Source organism: Mastigoproctus giganteus, chromosome 6, assembly GCF_048544385.1.
Source record: "Mastigoproctus giganteus isolate SK-2022 chromosome 6, ASM4854438v1, whole genome shotgun sequence".
Lineage (NCBI taxonomy): Eukaryota > Metazoa > Arthropoda > Arachnida > Uropygi > Thelyphonidae > Mastigoproctus > Mastigoproctus giganteus.
Window position 1 is genome coordinate 165,115,673 of NC_143580.1, and position 20,702 is coordinate 165,136,374.

General features: G+C 35.6%; 1 protein-coding gene across 1 annotated transcript in view; it reads right to left on the minus strand.

Moving 5' to 3' along the window:
- The window catches only part of scat (VPS54 subunit of GARP complex scat), a 414,636-nt gene that overhangs the window by 140,671 nt on the left and 253,263 nt on the right, over positions 1 to 20,702 (minus strand). The window contains exon 13 of the mRNA XM_090376331.1: positions 18,156 to 18,247. Within this exon, the coding sequence (XP_090232457.1) occupies positions 18,156 to 18,247 (92 nt within the window). The remainder of the gene's footprint in view (positions 1 to 18,155; positions 18,248 to 20,702) is intronic.

Genomic DNA, 20,702 nt, shown 5'->3' on the forward strand with positions numbered 1-20,702 from the left:
ACCCGAGGTGAATTGGGATCTACCAGATTATATTAAGGGAGGCAGCTAAGGCAATAAACTAACCATTAGCAATAATTATAAGAGCATCTCTGAAGTCAGGGGAGATCCTGTGAACTGGAGATGTGCAAATGCAGTCCCAATCCACAAAGGGGGATCAAAGGATGACATAAGTAATTACAGACCTGTTAGCTTAACTTTTGTCCAGGAAAAATAATGGAGTCACTGGTTAATGAAGTAATGCAGGACCATCTAGGAGTGCATTTATACTCCAGTCATAGCATGGTTTCTTAAGGGGAGATCTTATCTGATCAATTTGATTGGATACTATGGTGCAGTGACAAAGGAACTAGATGAAAAAAATAATTTTGATATCGTACACTTGGATTTCAGAAAGGCTTTTGATACTGTTGAACATAAAAGACTGTTGCACAAATTGGAGCAGTGTGGTATTAAGGGAAAGTTGCTACTACAGATAAAGGGTTGGTTAAATGGGAAAAGACAGAGCGGTTATCAATAGATACTGCTCTTTGGTTGGGTCCCACAGGGTTCTGGGCCCATTATTGTTTTCTGTATTTATTAATGATATTGGTGAGGGTATATCAGGCTCAATGTCTAAGTTTGCAGATGATACAAAGGTTGGTAGGGTTAATAATGGCAGTAATGAAGGTATACTCCTGCAACGATGTCTAGAAAAATCATGCAAATGGCAATGTAGTGTAACATTGACAAATGTGAGGTACTGCATATAGGCAGCAGTAATCCCACATTAACATATCAACCATGTGATACTACATTTGCAGTGGTAGAATATGAAAAGGACGTAGAGGTAATTATGAAGTCTGATATGAAGTTGATGAGCAGTGTAGACAGGCTGCCAGGACAGTACATGGGGTTCTGTCAATGATATACTAGTTTTGCTAGCGGGTGAATATCCCATTGTATAAGACAATGGTCACATCACATCTTGGGTGCAGCATACAGGTCTGGAGTTCTGATTTTAGGAAGGATGTAAAGTGTCTGGAACAGGTTCAGAAAAGGGCAACAAGGTTGGTGAGGAAAATAAAGGGATGCTCTTACTAATAAAAGCTTTATTTCTGCAAACTGATCTGACTGAGGTATTTAAGGATTTGAAATCTTTGAGCAAATCCAATGCCAATGGGATTCTTCCTCTTGTTGTTTGTTGTTTTTGGTTTTTTTTTAGGAGCATTAGCAACTAAGGCCATATTGCTCCGGGATATGCGGTGGTCATTCCCTGACCTTTCCGCATCCTCCGTATTTGGTGGTGGGCATGCACTTTGTGCATGCCCACCACCTTGTGCGTAGCACACACCTTGATTAGACCGAGGGTTCGACCCCCCCCGGTCTAATCAAGGTGTGTGCTACGCACTGCTGTTCCTTCCCACCTGGCTACAGAGGCGCCTCTTCCTCTTGCTCAGAATAAACACCTGAGAGGGCATAAATTCAAATTGAGGAAAGACAGATGTAGGATAGATGTGCGGAAATTTGCCTTTAGCCAGCGGGTAGTTGGTTGGTGGAACAGACTTCCATCCCTTGTTGTGGAAGTTGATAGCCTAAATAAATTTAAGGCTAAGCTGGACAGGTATTTCGAATGAGCGGAGGGGTGAAGTGGATTTTTTTTTTTTTGGCTGATGCTGCATAAGCTTGCTTTCTTGCATCATATGCCTCTACTAATGCTAATGATCCTGAACTGTAGATTACTGGAAAGAATTGCCTTCAATAGTGGCCGAGGTAGACAGTCTGATAAAGATGTCCAGATTATGGGAGTAAAGTTCACCCCACGCTCCCACTACACAAGAAACCCCGGATCCAGAATAAAAATTTGGCACTATTCTATTGGCTAATGTTGTTAATCACTCACTTAAATTAACTGCTGGCAGATAAGAATTTAATGTCTTTGTATTTACCTTATATTTAATGTTTTCTTTTGTAATGGCAACTTAATACTTTTAGAATAGTAATTTGTAAATTGGTAATTATAACTGTAATATTCAAAATTTGTAACCTTTCCTATTTTCTGTTTCCCTTTTTTTTAATGATTTTTTGTGTTTTGTTTTTTATATGATTGAATATTTCATGGAAGGGGAAACACACTTCACCATAATAACATGAAAACCCACACAATTCCAGCTGTCGATACTATCACAAACGCAAGAAGATTGAGTTTACTATCCGATTATAATTGATTGCAGTAACAAAAAAAGACCAATAAACTGGAAACTGCAAATTGTTTTTACTGCTTTATGGTAGTGACCTCCAGAAATGTGCTTCAGAAAAATATCATGAAGGCAATAACAACTAGCGAGTCAACAGCAGGGATTCACAAACAGGAATAGAAACATTGAAAATTACATCTAACATAATAGCAGGGTTTTCCCAGCACAAAAGCTCAAAAAATACCGTGTTATGCGATATTTCCAGCAATTCTCAAACAGTGTTGTGTGAGGATTGCTGCACTATCAATCGTGTTAGAGCGAAACCGTGTTATACGGGGGTTGCCTGCACTAACATCATCACAACAGTATTCCTTTAAACTTGATATTATTACCAAGTGAATTTGTTCCTTAATGGTGTTAGGTGTTATGCCATTCTCACAAATCAAACTAAATGGATTGAAATACAACATTAACAATTTGTGTACATATTAAGTTCTTAAACTAACATAATTACAGTGGCTAAGCTGGAGAGAAACAGCTTTAATAACAGGAATACCAGTTCTGAAATTCACTTGCATTACAGCCTAACACAGTGATCTACAATACAACTGCCTGAAGGTAAATTTTATAAGATCCTACCTTCTGTTATTACTCCCCAAAACTTTATATTTATGAACTCTAGTTCAATTTTTCCTACTGGTAAAAAATATATATATACCTATCTTGTTCATTTCACTGATTCCCTTCAGGGGTCTTAATATACCTCAATCTTATCCACCCACTGAGATGTTATATAAAGGGCAATGACATCCTACATATCAGAAACAGGACACCATATTCCTTTCTAACCACTTGTTTACAACTGCATTGAAAATTTCATGTCTCTCTGAATCATAAATCCATAAGTATTTTTTGTCTTCAACCATTTTAACTTCTTTTCCCTTAGCTCAGAGGTTCTCAAACTTTCGCAGTTCACAGGTTCCTTAGTGTCTCAGTAATTTTTTCACGGTGCCCCTATGCCAAAAGAAATACCTAACAGTTCCGTTTATTAAGTAGTTAAGTCCAAACAACTTAATAAGTAGTTATGTCCTAACAACTTAGTAACCGCTTGAAAAATAATACACATAAATTGAAAGAAAAAATAATATTTTTATTTCATTCTAAAATAACCACAATTACTTACTAATATTTTCCCTTGAAAATTTAAAATATCCTGTGGCGCCCCTGTGAGTTCGCTGCAGCGCACAGTTTGGGAACCATGGCCTTAACTTATAAGTAACTCCTGCATGTCTGTTCTCCAGGTGCTAATCCTTATATTTAGAAGCATTATGTTTAGAAAGATGTCTAGTTGTTATTATATTCAGAAAGATGTCTAGGTGATAATATATTTAGAAAGATGGCTAATGTCAGACCATTTGTTCAACCTATCTTAAGTCATTTTGAAGCAAAAAGACAGCCTGCTTCTGGTTGTTAAACATCCCTTCCTACCTTTATATCATGCAAACTTTAAGTTAATTGCACTCCATCAATGTCATTAAGGAAGACAAGTAGAAGTGGTCCTAATTTTATCTACATCATCATCATACTAATTTTATCTACATCATCATATACTTTAGGAAGGATGTAGATCTGCTGGAATGAGTGCAAAGAAGGGCAATGAGAATGGTGAAGGGAAGAAAAAGGTGATCTTACCAAGACAGACTTCAGTTCTGCAAATTGCACTATCTGGAGACTAGGCACCTGCAAGGTGGTCTGATTGAGATGTTTATGGTTTTGAATAGATTGAGAAGCTCAATGCAGATGACATTCTTGTTCTTGCTCAGACTACACACACAAGGGGAGCATAAATTCAAATTGAGGAAGGATGTTTGCAGGATAGATGAGCTGAGCCAGTGGATGGTTGATTGTTAGAACAAACTTTTAAGGTGTTGTGAAAGCGAGCAGTTTGAATAAATTCAAGGAAGAACTACACAAATTATTAGAGGTGGATGAAACAGTGATGTGGAAGGGTTCATTTCACACCCTCTTTTCTTTTCTTTCTCAGCTGATGCTTTATAAGATTGCTTTCTTGCATCATATGCCACTACTACTACTAATAATAATACCGATCGCTGAGGGACTCCACTTGATATGTTGATCCGCACTGAGGAATGTTCATTTACGATTACTCATCATCATCTATTTTTTAATAGACCCCTTGATCAAACAAAGGATCTTATCAGTAAACCAATCTGCTCTGGTTTATATAATAGCCTTTCACAGAGAACTGTGTCAAAATATGAAAGTTGTTTCAAATTAACTCAGAATAATTAACTAGGCTGGTCAGGCAAGCCCCCCCCCCCCTAACAACCTGATCTCAATTAAGCCATTCCCATCAACATGGTTCTTTATCATGTCCTTAATCAATGAGTTCATGATCGTTCCCACCACTGAAGTGAAAAGTTAGTACTTTTCCATTCCAGTGAGAAATGTCTCACAATCTACTAATGATCGCATTAACATTCCCAATGTGATAAAAACACATTCACCTTTTAGTATGTATTATAAATGGAAAAATGATACAAGGAAGTGGGCATTTCTTCATCTGTAAAATGAAAAAAAAAAGGGGGGGGGAATTAATTTCACTCATATCACCCCTGTCGCTAAAATGGGTCTATCCAATTCCGCTTTGAACTTTACAAACTTTACTACTCTCCACCTCAAGAGTTTGGTAGAGTGGTACTGTGACAGGCAATTTATTCCAATGATTTACAATACTTTTCCCAAAAGTAAACTTCATGAGAACCAACTTTCTGTTACTCCCTTAATTTTGTATTTGTCCCCCCCCCCTTCTCTATTCTACCATTGAAAATACACCTATCTCATTCATTTTACTGATTCCTTTCAAGGCTTTATATACCTCTATGAAATAGCCACCCTAGTTGCAAGCTTTGCAGTTTACACCTTTTAAACTATTCTTCATTTGGATATCAATTACCAGTCTCTTATATTCTCTTACCAATCTGGTTGCTCTTCTTTGAACCATTTCAAGTGTAGCCTTCAGATCTGAACGTAATCAAAATTCAGTCTTACTATTTGTCATATAAAGAGGAATGATATACTTTTCCCTACTTGTGAAAGACTTGTTATATCATAGACAGCATACAATGTGCTTTCCTCACCACTTGCTTACACTACGTAGAAAATTAAACAGAAAAAATTTCATGTCTGATTGAATTATAACCCCCACCCAAGACCACCTAAACATCCCACCCCTCCAGCTTATAAGTAACTTCGGGATTCTTTTTCCCTCAGAACTTAACATAAATATTACATTAGGAAGCATCAAACTGCAGTTACCATTTGTGCCAATCAATTTTGAAACAAAATGGCCTGGTTCATTTCACTGACATCCTTCCAACCTTTAAATCATCAGCAAACTTTAATAAATTTTACTTTTTTTGTCTAACATGATATATACACTGAGTGATCACTGAATTATGACTACCTCCCTAATACTTCGTAGGTCCTCCTTTTGCCCTCAGTACAGCAACTATCCAACTTGGCATTGATTCAACAAGATGTCGGAAGCGTCCGGGAGTTATAGCCAACCAAGCAGTTGACAATAGCGGAGACCAGTGATACGTTGTTCCACATGTACCAGGGGTCCAAGTTCCTGCAAGTGAAATATGCCCCACACCATACAACCACCTCCACCGGCCTGCATTTTTGATACCATGCATGATGGATCAAGAGCCCCATGTTGTTGACCCAAATCTGTACACAACCATCCATGGTGTGGAGTAAATAAAGTGACTCATCTGACCAGCACACCTTCTTCCAGTCTTCTAAGGTCCAACTTGCATGCTCTTTGCACCAGGCGAGTCTTTTACGCCGATGAACCTTGGTTAGAAGAGGATGCCATAGGGGTTGTCTGCTGGTATAGCCCATGCGTGTGAGCGTGCAATGCATGGTCATGCCAGATATTGTTCTTAGTTTGCCCACGTTGTATTGAGTAGTCATCTCTTCAACAGTTCTGCACCTATTCGCCTGTACGAGTCATCAGACCCAGTGCTAACCTCTAATGTCAACCTCTTGCTGACCTTTGCAGTTTTGCCGTCAGGTCATTTTTGATGCTAGTCTTGGTACACTTTAACAACGGCAGCTCTCAAACAGCCCACCAGTTCGGCTGTTTGGGAAATCGATGCACCAGCTCATCGAACTCCCACAATCTGTCCTTTTTCAAAGTCCGATAAATCCTTCCTTTTACCCATCACACTCGGAATTTTACTACCTACTGAACCACTGACACCTCATCTATGCTACATAGGTTGACTAACTGCACACTCTCGTACCTCACATGGTCAACGGGTCACATTCAGTTTTCATAGGGGTGGTCATAATTCAGTGATCACTCAGTGTATATGGTCCACTCTTGGAGCCTTACCTTTGCTCAGCTTCAGCAATTTTACCTAGAGACTATTCTCCAAGATTGCTATATTATTTAATTTACAGCAGTCTGATTCCTTGCACTGTTCCCATATGATTGGAATGGTCTTTCAACTGTAAAAATCGTTACAAAGTTATATTTACAGGTTTTCAGGAACAGAATGGAGTAGATGACACTAGAAACTATTTTAATGCAATGGCAACTACAGCAGTATATTTACATTTACACTGAATAAAATACTTGCGCTATACGGGTATGCTGTGATCTGCAGTAGAGACTGTTTTGAAATGAAAGCAAGTACATGTGTCCTTGTGCTGCATTCCTAAAAACAAGACATCTCTATCAATATATCTCACACTGAAACACAGCATTCAAGATGTAAAACAAATATCTCTACAGTTCTCATAAAGCTGCCTTGCTAAATAGTTTGTTTCAGCTCTTTCTTTTGTTCATCAACATGCCAAGTAGCTGCATCTTTCAGGACAACTCTGCCCCTTGTCATTGGGCGAAAAGTGTAAGTATGCACTTCTGTAGTTACTTCAGCTTGATTTCTGCATTACCTCATGTAGTGGTAATGTCTATCCATGCATTTTGTAATGATCTCACTTCAGTAAATTACCACCAGTGGGAATGCAGCAGTGCATGACAATGGTGAAAACTAATATTTTATTCACATTTTATGTATTTTCCAAGGAAAATATTCTTTTTATCAATCAAAAGTACAAAATAGTGGTGAACACAACTGATGTAAATATATACAACAGATTATTCCCTGCATTTTACTTCTGAAGGTATCATCACTTATAATTACCCATATCAAACAGGATAAATACATAGTTTATTTACATACAAGCTATGTATTATTGTCATCAATCTTTCTAAGAATTAATTTAATTAAATCAAAATAACCCATGTTAAAGGTTTAGACCTTTAACATACATCAAATGTGAAAAAAAAAAAAATAAATAATAAATAAAATAATAATAATAATAATAATAATAATAAATAAATAAAAAAAATTTTTTTCTTGGTTATACTCTGGTATGAACACCAGGTCAGTGGAGTTTACAATAAATCAATCAATACAAATGTTAATAATATTTAGCAGTCATAGGTTTGAACCCTGGTCCACTCAAAGAGTGTGTGCTATTGCACTCGTGCTCCTGAACACAGCTACTCAGGCCTAAACTCTCTTCACACAAAACACAGGAAAACAATCTCAAATTTCTAGATTTAAACAATGGAAATAGCATTTAAAACCAAATTCTAAATAGTAATTTCAACACCATAAAAATTAAAGCCAACTAATTTTCTAAATTACTTTAATCAATTTAATTTGCAAATTAGAATTACAATGTAGGAAGAAAGTTTAATGACTAGACATACACTGGTGTTCAAAGAAAGTGCATCACTCCTTAAAATTGTAATTGTTGTCCGAATAACGTAAGTATAAGGCAATATTTCTTACGAATTGCATCAGATAAGATTGACACACATAAGGGATGATGTAATATTGCATCAGCTATATAAGCACACTCTGCAAGAGTTGCAGTCATTCCTTGCTTGTGTCAGGATGGACAGTTATGTGCAGTTGATGCCACGAAAAAAAGTGTTATTGTTGCTTTACGTGAAGGAAGGATGTTCTTCCCATCATATTGCTTATAGAGTGTCTTGTAATCAGTCGACAGTGAGTAGATTTCTTTCCAAACTCAAGAATACTGGTTCTGCTGATAGGAAAAAAGGAACTGGACACAAATGAGTCTTTGTGCCAAAACAGGACTGCATTTCCAAGCGCATATGCCTTAAAAACCATAAACCTTCTTCGTCTGAGCAGAAAAGAGAATGGGAAGAACATACAAGGGTAGTAGTAAGTGCAGTAACAGTCAGAAGATGCCTCTTCAAAAATGGACTCCCCACACAATAAATGAAAAAGGCCCAATTAATTTGGTGTAAGGAGCATGTCAAATGGACCCCCGAGCAGTGAAAGTCAGTTATTTTCTTGGATGAGAAGAAATTCAACCTGCATGGCTCTGATGGGAGACAAATAATTTGCTATAGATGTGGTAAAGAATACCATCCAGACTGTATGGTGTCTACGATGAAATTCCCTACCAGCCAAATGATATGGGGGTGCATTTCTTATTGCAGAGTAGGTCACCTGCAGTTTATAAAAGGTTCTGTAAATGCCAATGGATACCTAGCTATATTGGAAGCAAACTGCTGCCAGCCATTAGAGACCATTTCAACCTGCCAAGTAGCTGCATCTTTCAGGACAACTCTGTCCCTTGTCATTGGGCGAAAAGTGTATGTAGGCACTTCTATAGTTACTTCAGCTTCATTTCCGCATTAGAGGTTTGACAGTAATGTGTTAACATTTGTTACAGGTGAAAAAATGGTTGGAAGAACGGTCCATTACAACTGTTAGCTGGCCAGGAAACAGCCCAGAAAGGAACCTATAGAGAACTGTTGGCATCGTGTGGAATCTGCATTTGCCAGAAAGAAACCAAAGACCCTTCGTGAACTCCAGCAAGCCATAATTCATGTTTGGAACCAAGACCCATTCAGTTGATTATCTTCAGAAACTGATCTTGTCAATGACTTAACTCAACAGCATGCCGCTGGCTATCATCAGGGCCAGAGGCGGTTCAACTAAATATTAGTTTGCACCTGGTGAACTCTTCATTTTGTTTTCCATTTAAAATGATAAACTGAAGCAAACTGAGGGTTTCTGATAACATTTCAGCCATAATTGTCGTGTTTACCAAAACTGGTGTATAAAGGTTGCAAATGCTCATTTTGGAATATTTTGAGAGCAACTATCAAATATTACTTAGCTTTGCCTTAACTATTAATAAACATCTTTTGTTTATATTTCTATTTGTGATGCTAGACATTAATGTAACATACCATTGTGAAAAAGGGTTAGAAATGTGAAATTCCTAGGTGATGCACTTTATTTGAACACCAGTGTATATAATATTTATATATAATTATGCATTAAATTTTACAAAAAAACAAAAAAAGTATAAATAACCAAGGGTCATTATCTTGTGCTATTTACACTTTTTTTTCCAGTTATATAAATGCAAAAAACTTTGAGTCCTTTTTTTGAAAGTTCCCTGATTGCACATCAAAGCTGTCATAAGTTTTGTTTCACTGTAAAATACTTCCTTTAATGAGTTTTTAGTTTACAAAAAAAATAAATAAAAGTAGCATGATAATCACAGAAAATTAAGGGAGTGAGGTCAAAATTTTCAGACGATATCAAGATTGGGAGAATGATCAATGCCATGCAGGACTGCTTCAGAATTATTTGGAGAGGCTTCAGGGATGGTCCGAAAAGTGGTAGTCGTTTCAAAGCTGAGAAGCGCAAGGTTTTGTATTTGGAAAACAGCAGTACCAAAAATGACATACCATTGGTTCCCAAACTGTGCTCCATAGGATCCGTGGATACACTTCTGTAATGACTGTAGGTTTACTTATTTTTTTTAATTAAAGGAATGTTTTGTTCAAAATAATCACAAAACTTCATAATTGGTGATATGTTTATTTTGCATGAACACTAGAATATCTAGTTAAGAAACCCCCTGAAGCAAGTGACAATCAGTTTAATTAAGGTCAAATCAATACATAACAATGCAATGCATTATTACATATGCTACTAATATATATTCATGACCATCTGATTAAAAGTATGTTGCATGTGAATGCAGAACAAAAAATATGCATGTTAAATTAACAAACTTGCATTGTTGCACCTACTACTATAATCTGTTGCTATAGTAGTCTCTAGCTGTGACTTCCACCACAATGGATCACTAGTTGTTTAGTTGTAGTTCATTTAGCATTAACATAATTACAAGGGAAGTGAAATAGTTATTTTTATTAGCTACAGTAGTGTCAGTGAAATAACGTGCAGTAATTTAAATGTTAATTTGTTTTTATTTATCATGGATCAGTGGCTAAAAAGGCGTTGTTTAAGTAAACAATCAAGTACTGCTACAATAAGTACAGATGTAGCCAATGTTATCTCAACGTTTTACATCACCATCCAATATTGGCAGTTCTAGAACTGCAGAAAGTAATAATATATGGAAGTACAATGATACCTATTTGTCTTTGGGTTTTGCATATACAGGTGGCGAACTTGCCCCTGATGTCTTATGTGCCTTGTGCAACAAAGTGTTATCAAACATTTCTATTTTACCTGCCAAACTTCGTAGACATTGTGATACTAATCATCCTGAATAAAGACAAAGATATAAGTTTTTTCAAGCATAAGCTTGAGGCATTAACAAACTGTCAGAGCTTCATGGTGAAAAGTTCAAAAACTGATAATGGAAATGCTACTGAGGCTTCCTACAGAATAAGTTACCATATTGCACTTGCAGGAGAAGCCCATAAAATTACAGAAACCCTAATTAAGTCATGTGTGGTGGAAATAGCAACTTATGTGCTTGGTGAACAATTGAAAAAGAAACTTAAACCAGTTCAATTATCTAATAATACTGTTTTTATCTGCTCACAGATTCAGGATCTGTCAGCAGATAAAAAAACAATTGGTGTTACAACTTAAATCCATCTTTGCTTTTTTGTTAAAACTTGACAAATCAACAGACATATCAGGGCTAGCAATATTACTTGTATTTGCACATTACCTGTTCCAGAACAAAATCAAAGAAGATTTACTGCTCTTTAAATCTCTTGAAAGTCACACGACTGGAGAAGAAATGTATAACGTCATAAATAGTTACATGATAGAACATGAAATCAATTTGAAAAAGTATGTTGATGTGTGCACTGATGGGGCCAGAGCAATGATAGGAAAAACAGCAGGGATGATGGTGCGTATCAGAGTTGGCGGCATCTTGTTTGAGTAGTCACTGGGTGCTCCACTGACAAGCGCTTGTCACCAAAACGATGGAAAGAGACCTAAACACTGTTGGATGATGCTGTAAATCTAGTGAACCACATTAAATCTAGACCACTTACAGCAGAGTGAAGAAACTGGCAGTGAACACACAATGCCGCTGCTTCATAGAGAAATAAGGCTTTCTAGGGGAAAAGTTCTTGTTGAAGTTTGCTTAGAAATTAATTCTTTTTTTTATTGATCACCCATTTTATCTTTCTAACTGTTTGGTAAATACATCTTGGCTGCAGAAACTGGCATACTCAGCAGACATTTTTACAAGAATTAACTGAACTAAATCTAAAACTGAATTAATGTCAAGGAATGAGTGTGTCAATATTCACAACAAGGGACAGAATTGTGTCTTTTCAATGTAAACTTGAATTTTGGAAGAGGTGCGTAGAAAAAGGGCAGTATGAATTCTTTCCAACTCTGAATGACTTTTTGATAGAAACTACATATGGCAACATCATCCAATATTTAATTCGTTTGCAACAGGTGTTTTAGAAATACCTCCCATCTTCTGCCGATGACGCTACAGGGATCCAAAATCCATTTTGTGTTTAAAGAAACTGGATGGCATGTCTATGCAAAATTATGAGTGTTTGAGAGATTCTACATCTGATATCAGCTTGAAGCAGAAATTCAGTGAGATTTCTCTGGTTGAATTTTGGTGTGGTCTTCTTCAAGAATATCTGCAAGTGTCTAAATATAAAGTGCTCAAACTTCTTCCTTTTCCCACAGCTTATCTATGAGAAGCTGAACTTTCAAGGTATACAGCAACAAAATTTAAATATCATTACAGACTGAACGTTGCATCCAACATGAGAATTCAGTTGTCTATAATCACACCCAACTTTAAGGACTTTGCGAGATGAAGAAACAACACCATTCATTGTTCTTCTGCCTAGTAGTCTATGGGATATGATTGAATGTATACCCAGATAGTGATAGTTTATAAAAAAAATCAGTTCAGAGACAAATTTTTAATATTGGATACCTATCATCTGGGCACCTTATATTTATGTGAGAAGGATATCAGGATCTGTGGTTATTTTTTGAAGCAAAAAGGGGGTCCACTAGCAAAAACATTTGAGAAACACTGATTATACACATTAGGAGATTAGTTAAAGAAGTGGTAGAGAGATATTTGGAGGTTACTATCCAAGAAGACAAAGCTTTCCATGTTGTGTAGACTGGCAGCAAGGTAGTCCATGGTGTCTTATTGATAATTTATAAGACATTTGCTTGTAGAGATAGGAAAGTCATAAAGCAATGGCAGGATCAAACTTTGAGTACTGTGTCCAATTTTGGAAACCACATTTAAAGAAATGTGGAAAGATCCAAAGATCAAAGATACAGTTGGTGAAATCAGTAAAAGGACACTGATAGAAGGAAAGACTTTGAATATGACAGCTACATAACTTGGTAAATAGGCACCTTCGAAAGGAGTTCACTGAGGTCTGTAAGGCTGTGGGAGGGGATAGTAAAATGAATCAAGGTGCAATTTTCATGGTTATGAATGATGTTAGAACTAGGGAACAAAAATTAAAATTATGGGGTTGCCCCAAAATCCCCAGTAAAGACCAAATTTTAGGAAATTTTCTTTTAGTCAGTAAGTTGTACAGTAGACTTTCAAAATAACAGCACCTTCAGGGATTCAAGGTGCTATTATTTCGATTTTTCTGTTATCTAGAAAATTTTATTTTTAATATATTTAATGCAGAAATAATGAGGCTAAATAAGAAATAGAGAGAGTAAGAATGCAATTTTATTAACTGCACATAAAAACCAAACATGTTGACAATCCAAGGTTATATTCTGTCATTAATACACCCCTGCTCATGCCCCATTCTATTTTCTTTATTAGATCCAGTTTGTCACTAAGCTTTAATGTTGTTTTCCTGAGTGAGGGGTTTTAAATTTAAAATAAATGTAAAACAGCGGTATAATCCATGATATCAGTACAAAATTCACTTTCAAAACGGTGAACATAAACAAATACAGCAATCGTGTGACTTGCCATTTTCTCTTTTCGGCACTGCAAAATGTCTTGCAGTGCCATATCTGCACTGTATGTAAACGTCCGATCTCAATGTGGCATTAGCTCCAACGTTCCATTATTTGGGGTGCCGTTATTTCGACAGTCTACTGTAAATTGTTGGAATAAGTTATTTCATGTTTAGCTGAGGCTGAAGTTTGGAAAATTCAAAGCTCAGCTGGACCAGGGAATGCATGATGAGTGGAATATTTACTCTTTTTCTCATAATTATGTAAATGCAAAGAAAAAAGTTTCAGATCTTTTTTTCTTTCGCTTTTTTTTGTAAGTTCCTTGATTCCACATGTCAAAGCTGTGATAAAGGCACCTGGGGTGGATGGAATCTATCCAGTTATATTAAAGGAGGTGGAAAAGGAAGTAAGCAAACCCTTAGCCATAATTATGAGAGCATTCTTGGACTCAGAGGGAGGTCCCCACAGACTGGAGATGTGCAAATGTATCCCCAATTCACAAAGGGGGGATCGAAGGGTGACATGAGTAATTACAGACCAATCAGTTTAACTTCAGTTCCGGGTAAAATAATGGAGTCACTGGTTAAAGACGCATTGCAGGATCATCTAGACAAGACTGCAGTAACAATTCAGACACAGCACGGGTTTGTTAAGGGAAAGTCTTGTCTGACAAATTTGATTGGATATTATGATGTGGTTACAAAGGAACTGGATGCAAAAAATAATTTTGATATCATATACTAGGATTTCAGGAAAGCTTTTGACACTGTTGCCGGATAAAAGGATGGTTGAGTGGGAGAAGACAGAGGGTGGTATCAATGGGTGCTGCTCTTCGTGGACTAATGTTATTAGTGGAGTCCCACAGGGTTCAGTGTTGGGTCCATTCTTGTTTTGTATATTTATCAATGATATTGATGAAGGTATATCAGGCTTAATGTCGAAGTTTGCAGATGATACAAAGGTTGACAGCAATGGCAGTGTGCTACTGCAACAGGGTCTAGAAAATTTGGGAAGATGGGCTGAGAAGTGGCAACTGACAAATTTTAACACTGACAAATGCAAAGTACTGTATATTTTTTTTTTTTTTTTTTTGTTAGTTATTGGCGCATCGGCTTCTGTGGCTATAATGCACCTCCCAAGGTTTTTTTGCAGTACTCTGATCCATGCCCGAGGCGGGATTCGAACCCGCGACCTTTGGGTTGCCAGGCAGGCACTTTACCCACCCGGCTAGCCCGGTCGGCAGTACTGTATATGGGTAGAAGTAACCCCAGAGGAAAATGCCAACTGTGTGGTACTACACTTAATGTGGTAGAAAATGATAAAGACCTGGGAGTAATTGTGCAGTCAGATACGAAGTTATCTGAACAATGCAGACAGGATGCAAGAGCAGGTCATGGGGTTTTGTCAATGATATACAGGAATTTTGCTAGCAGGGAAAAGGAGGTGATTGTCCCTCCATATAAGGCAATGGTCAGGCCACACCTTGAGTACTGCGTACAGGTCTGGAGGCCTCATTTTAGGAAGGATGTAGATTTGCTTGAGCATGTACAGAGAAGGGCAACAAGATTGGTGAGGGGAATGAAGGGAAGTTCTGCAAATTGCAGCGGCTGGAGCCTAGGCACCTGCGAGGTGATCTGACTGAGATGATCACCTCTGACTTGAATGGTTTGAGTACGCTGAATTCTGATGGGATTCTTCCACTTGTTCAGATTATGAACTTATGGGGGCATAAATTCAAATTGAAGAAAGACAGACGTAGAATAGATGTGCGGAAATTTGCCTTTAGCCAGCAGGTGGTTAATTGCTGGAACAAACTTCCATCTGTCATTGTGGAAGTTGATAGGTTAAATAAATTTAAGGAAGAACTGGACAAACATTTAGAGAGAATGGTCGTGTAATTTTTTTTTTTTTTGGCTGATGCTGCACAAGCTCATATGCTAGCTTTCTTGCATCACATGCCACTATTACTATACATTCTGCTATACTTTTCCAGTGAAGCAAAACTTATTAGAAGGATTTTTTATTTTATTATTATTTATTTTATTTTGCTGGTGTAGCAAAAGTCTAGGTCTTCCCTGTATCACATGGCCAATAATAGTACTAATACTAAATTGTCATGGTGTACTTTACAATTTTAATTTGACCTCAAATCAGATCTCTTCCTTTGAATTGCACCTCTCAAGTGCTTAATGATTTCTTTGCACATTGTCTTATTAACAGTAAGCTCTTATTGCATAAAGTCAACTTTGCCTTTAGAGTCATAAAATAATTGTAGCATTTAGATAATAATTTGCTTATCTCCCTCCGTTTTCCCTGTCGAGGTGCTCTTTGAACTTAACTCAAAGACTAAACAAGCTTTTTGCCTGATTCTTTTCACAATAAGTTTGTTTAGCAGTAAAATAGAGGGAGTAAAAAAATCAAAAAAATTTCCAACTGATTTTTAAATCCTAACAATTGATTTAGCTCCAAGTGAAACTAACTTGCCATTTACTTTGAAGAGAAGACAATTCCCTAGCTTTTGTCATCACAATCAACAAATCTCAGGGTCAGATTTTCAACAAAGTTGGCATTTCTCCTGATGGACAATTTTACATAAGTTTCTAGGTCCAGATAATTTTTGTACGATAATTGTAATTCTTCTATAGAACAATATAGTCATAGATGTAAAAAATTGTCAAACTGCATTTTTACCCAAGTCCGTACCACTGACAGCTTGGGTAGCAGCAAAGGGAGCCGAGGGAAAAGTTTTTGTAATTACTACGATATTAATTTTTACTTCTCTAAAACAGTTTTGGCATAATATCTGCCATGGTATTCTAGTAACTTTAGAACTATCAATCCAATTTTTTTTTTTTTTTTTTTTTTAGTTCCTGAGAGAGAGAGACTTCAGATGACAAACTTCCATCTGAAGAATTTGTTTTTCCTATGAGACATAACAGTAACACCACATTTAATCCCCTTTCACTATTCTTTAAAAAATCCTAGAACACAATCACATATTTCAAATGGTGTTTTTAAAGTTCAACTCTTGTTTCCATCTAATTTGCTGGTTTTTTGTTTTTCCCCCCACCCCTACATTTAAAATATCAAATATAATGACTTGAAAACTACCATATGATATTCTGAATGAGATGCTATGTCTTCTATTCTCATTTGATGATCAGCCAGAATAATGCTTCTAACATGGAAGAGTAATTCAACATTTGTTGATGTGCAAAGATTCCACACCTTGCATCATCCTTAATGATACTGCATCCATTTTTGAGGCATTTACATCATTCAAATAGCTAGCCAATTAAAAAAGTTGTTTTTTATATATATATATATATATATATATCATAAACCTCAAAAGTCATTTCAGGTCTCTGAGACAAATTTCTTTAACAAAATGCAAAAAAAAAAATTCTGATTCAATGTTTGCAGGTGGTAGATGACTTTCATCAACCGGTGAAATAGCACCACTTTGCTTCTTGGAGGCTATGTTGAAACCCATGTTTAGTCTCTAGAGCAACGTTTCCGGCATCCCCCTCCCCCCCCATACTTCTCCTTCAAGCCATGCACGGTACTAAGTACTATAGGTTTTGATACCTTTCATGTTTGGGGTTTTCATAAAAAAAAAAAAAAAAAGATATTTTTAAACAAATTTGGTCCCAGAATTTTTTTTTTTTTTTATCACATCCTGTATATAAAGTTCATCAAAGTGATAACGTAATGGTTTGGTATACAATACAACCAGACAACAAAATTCAAATATATACAGATTTTGAAAAACACAACAATTTATTTATTCACAGTAGAGCACCAAAAATCCAAATGAGCCAGTATTTATTTATATTTTATGCTGGTGCCATAAAATAATTACAGTAAGCACTGGTTATTGCTATCACATTTGCAACTTGAATTTTGATTTTATTAAATGGCAATTCTAATAAACGAAAATCAGAAGAATATTATCCAGAAGCTATAAAACTAAAGATATAAAGCACAAATTTACACTTTTATAACCTTACCAATTAACAAAATTAAATGATAATGTGAAAATCGACAAAACAAAAAAACTGTATGCTCAATCGACAAACAATCAATAAACTGAATGCTTTCCAACTCAACTACTCTTGTGGAAAAGAGTGAGAGATCTGGCAGCAAAAAAAACAAAGTTCGAAAATGGTGCAGCAAAAAATAAGTAATTACTTTTGTTAAAGGCCTATATATATGTGTTATTGTGGCTGAAAGTTTCTTTTTGTTTTTTTTTTTGTTACCTATGAATAAATATACTTAATTACAATTTAGTGCTTTTATTTCTAAACTTACTAAACTTTTTTTTGTTTTAAGTCTCCAGAACAGTATTTTTGAAAAGTTTGAAAACCTTTTTGAAGAAATCGGAAGTCCAATTAGTCTCAATTTGTTTGAATTTTCGATGCGCTACTTTTTAACTTTCACTGGAAAGCATGTTACTGAATCACTGAAACTCAAATACATTCACTACAGTACAATACAATACAAAGTGCTTGATGAAAATTACATTTATCTGTTTATATAAAGTTTATATTAACATAATTTGGTTACTGAATTTTTTCAGACTGCTTCTGTATAAAACAGCACATAACATAAAGATATTTTAAGTATCACTTACATAGAAACTAAAACTGAAGTACCTAGCACTCTGGAAGCATGACTTTTGCCTGCAGCAATATTTATTGTATCAATCATCACTGCCTGTATCACCTGCAATTAGTTGTTAAGGCAAAAAATTATTACTTTTCCAAATATAAATGATATATCTGCAATATAATAATAAGGCAGAAAGCACTTTTCCAAATCAATAATCAGGAAAAACAAAGCACTTGCAAACTTTTAATAATCAGTTGACAGTATTAAATTCTGTCATCATTGAACTTCCTGCAAATTGATCATACATATATATATATATGATCAGATCTATATATATATATATATACACACATACATACATACATGCACACAGGTAGTTCTCGACTTTGAGTTAATTCGTTCCTAGCACATGCTCGTAAAGTGAATACTCGTAAAGCGGGAATTTATTTCCATAGACAATGTTAAAAATAGGGGATACGTTCTCAACAACGAAATTAGTTAGCATTAGTTTATGTTTAAACAATGATTGATTTATACAAAGAAATGAAAACATAGCCTGTAAAATCAAGCAAATTATAATAATAGAGAAATTATTTACGACTTACAAATGTTAAAGAATGTTTATTCTTCATTATTGACTAAATGCACACTCGCCGATCACTCATTATTGGCTCAGCACTCGTTGGTTTGTTGCACAAGGAGTAATCTTCTTCAAAAATGCTTCAAGAGGCGTTTGTTTCCAAAATAATCTTCTTTTAATTATAAATTTCATGATTGCTTGCATAAGCATTTTTTAAAGGGCCACACAAATTGCAACTAACATGTTTCACGTGGAGTAACAAGTTTATGAAGCTTCAAAAAAGGAATGAAGAGAAGATTCTGAAAATTTATTTATGTTTTTTATACGATTGAATATTTCAGTAAAGGGAAAACACATTTCACCATAATAATGTAAGAAACCACACAATTCCAGCTATCGGTATTTTCACATATGCAATAACATCGAGTTTACTACCCATTTATAATTGATGGCACTAACAGAAAAAACCGGAATGTGCAAACTGTTTTTTTGTTTTATGGTCGTGACCTCCAGAAATGTGCTTTAGAAAAATGTCACAAAGCCATTCAAAATTGGTTCTTATAACAGAACATATGATAACGATGAAAGTGTAGTGCATTTTAATGATTTGAATTTGTAACTAATACAATTTACAAACCACCCTCACAACCTTTTATATGGCCTTAAAGTCACGCTTGTGACCTTAAAAATTACATTTTAGAGAGATAAATAACTTAGTTATACAGCAAAAATTTCAACTTCCGAGATCTTGAAACGAATTACCAAAAAACAATGTGTTATTGGGTTCACATTATGGTATTTTAACGATACGATGGTGTCTCTGGAACTGATTAATATTGTAAAGCGAGGTACACTGTATTGTATATTACATGAATTGTATATTTATGAATGTTTAACATTCATTTTTTGCAATTAATTTTCACTTGTTTTTGCTTTACGAAAACTCGTAAAGCGAAAGCTGCCTGTATATATAAGGTCAAAGTCCCGATTGATTTTTGTTTTGCGAGTGGTAGCGAAAATTTTTATTATTTTGGGCAGGAGGCATTACCGGTAATTAAGGCCTAACTAACTGGCTAGCCATCGTTGTTCTAGCAGTTGTTGATTCACCTATAATTCTATGTTAACAATTAACATGAACTAAAGTTAAGAAGTATATAAATGTAAAGTTTGGAAAGATTCGAGGATAAAGGAAATAAAGGGAATTATTACAGATTAAGTCAAGAAAAATTAGGAAAGTAGCTAGGAAGAATTAGGAAGGTAACGTTTCTTCATATGGCCACATCTCTGCTACTTCCTTAGGGGTTTTGATCAGACAGATAGCCATACTAAAAGAAAGTCTCATGCATACCCCGTTTCTGTAGTCTCAATAACAGTTTTGCTTAGTAAGTATTCATGTTTAGTTATGGATGTCCTAATGTAATAAGGCAAATAAAAATTTTGATTGTTAATTTATTTTAGTTTTAAATTTTTTGTATTATAATTAGCTGCAAACTGGGATTGGGACCAAAAGCCCAATGGGTATGCATCAGAGTAAATATAAAAAGTATATAGGTATTTACCTGCAAACATTATAGCTGGTGGTTGGTATGAGAAAGCATATGCAATCTGCCCAGAAGTCGCTTTATAAGAGGCCAGGGTGCCATCTGGTCTGATTTGTTGGTTGGTCTGTCATTATTAATTATATATGCTTAAGGGATGGGTTAATTTGTTTGTTTGTAATTATGTGACCTGTGTCAAATTTGTAATCAATGGTTAGGAATTATGGTGAATACCTATATAGATGTTTAGGTTAATACATTTTAAGATTACACTTTTTTTTTTTGATAAATCAAATTGGTAATGTTATCCACTGGACAAGGACGGGTATAACCTTTCTACAGCATAACAGCCCGTGTATGCCTAGTGGGATAACTATATACATATTTACATACCCCCCCCCCCATCGGTGATTTTAACCTTTTGGTGGTTTGGACTTTATAAGAATTTTAA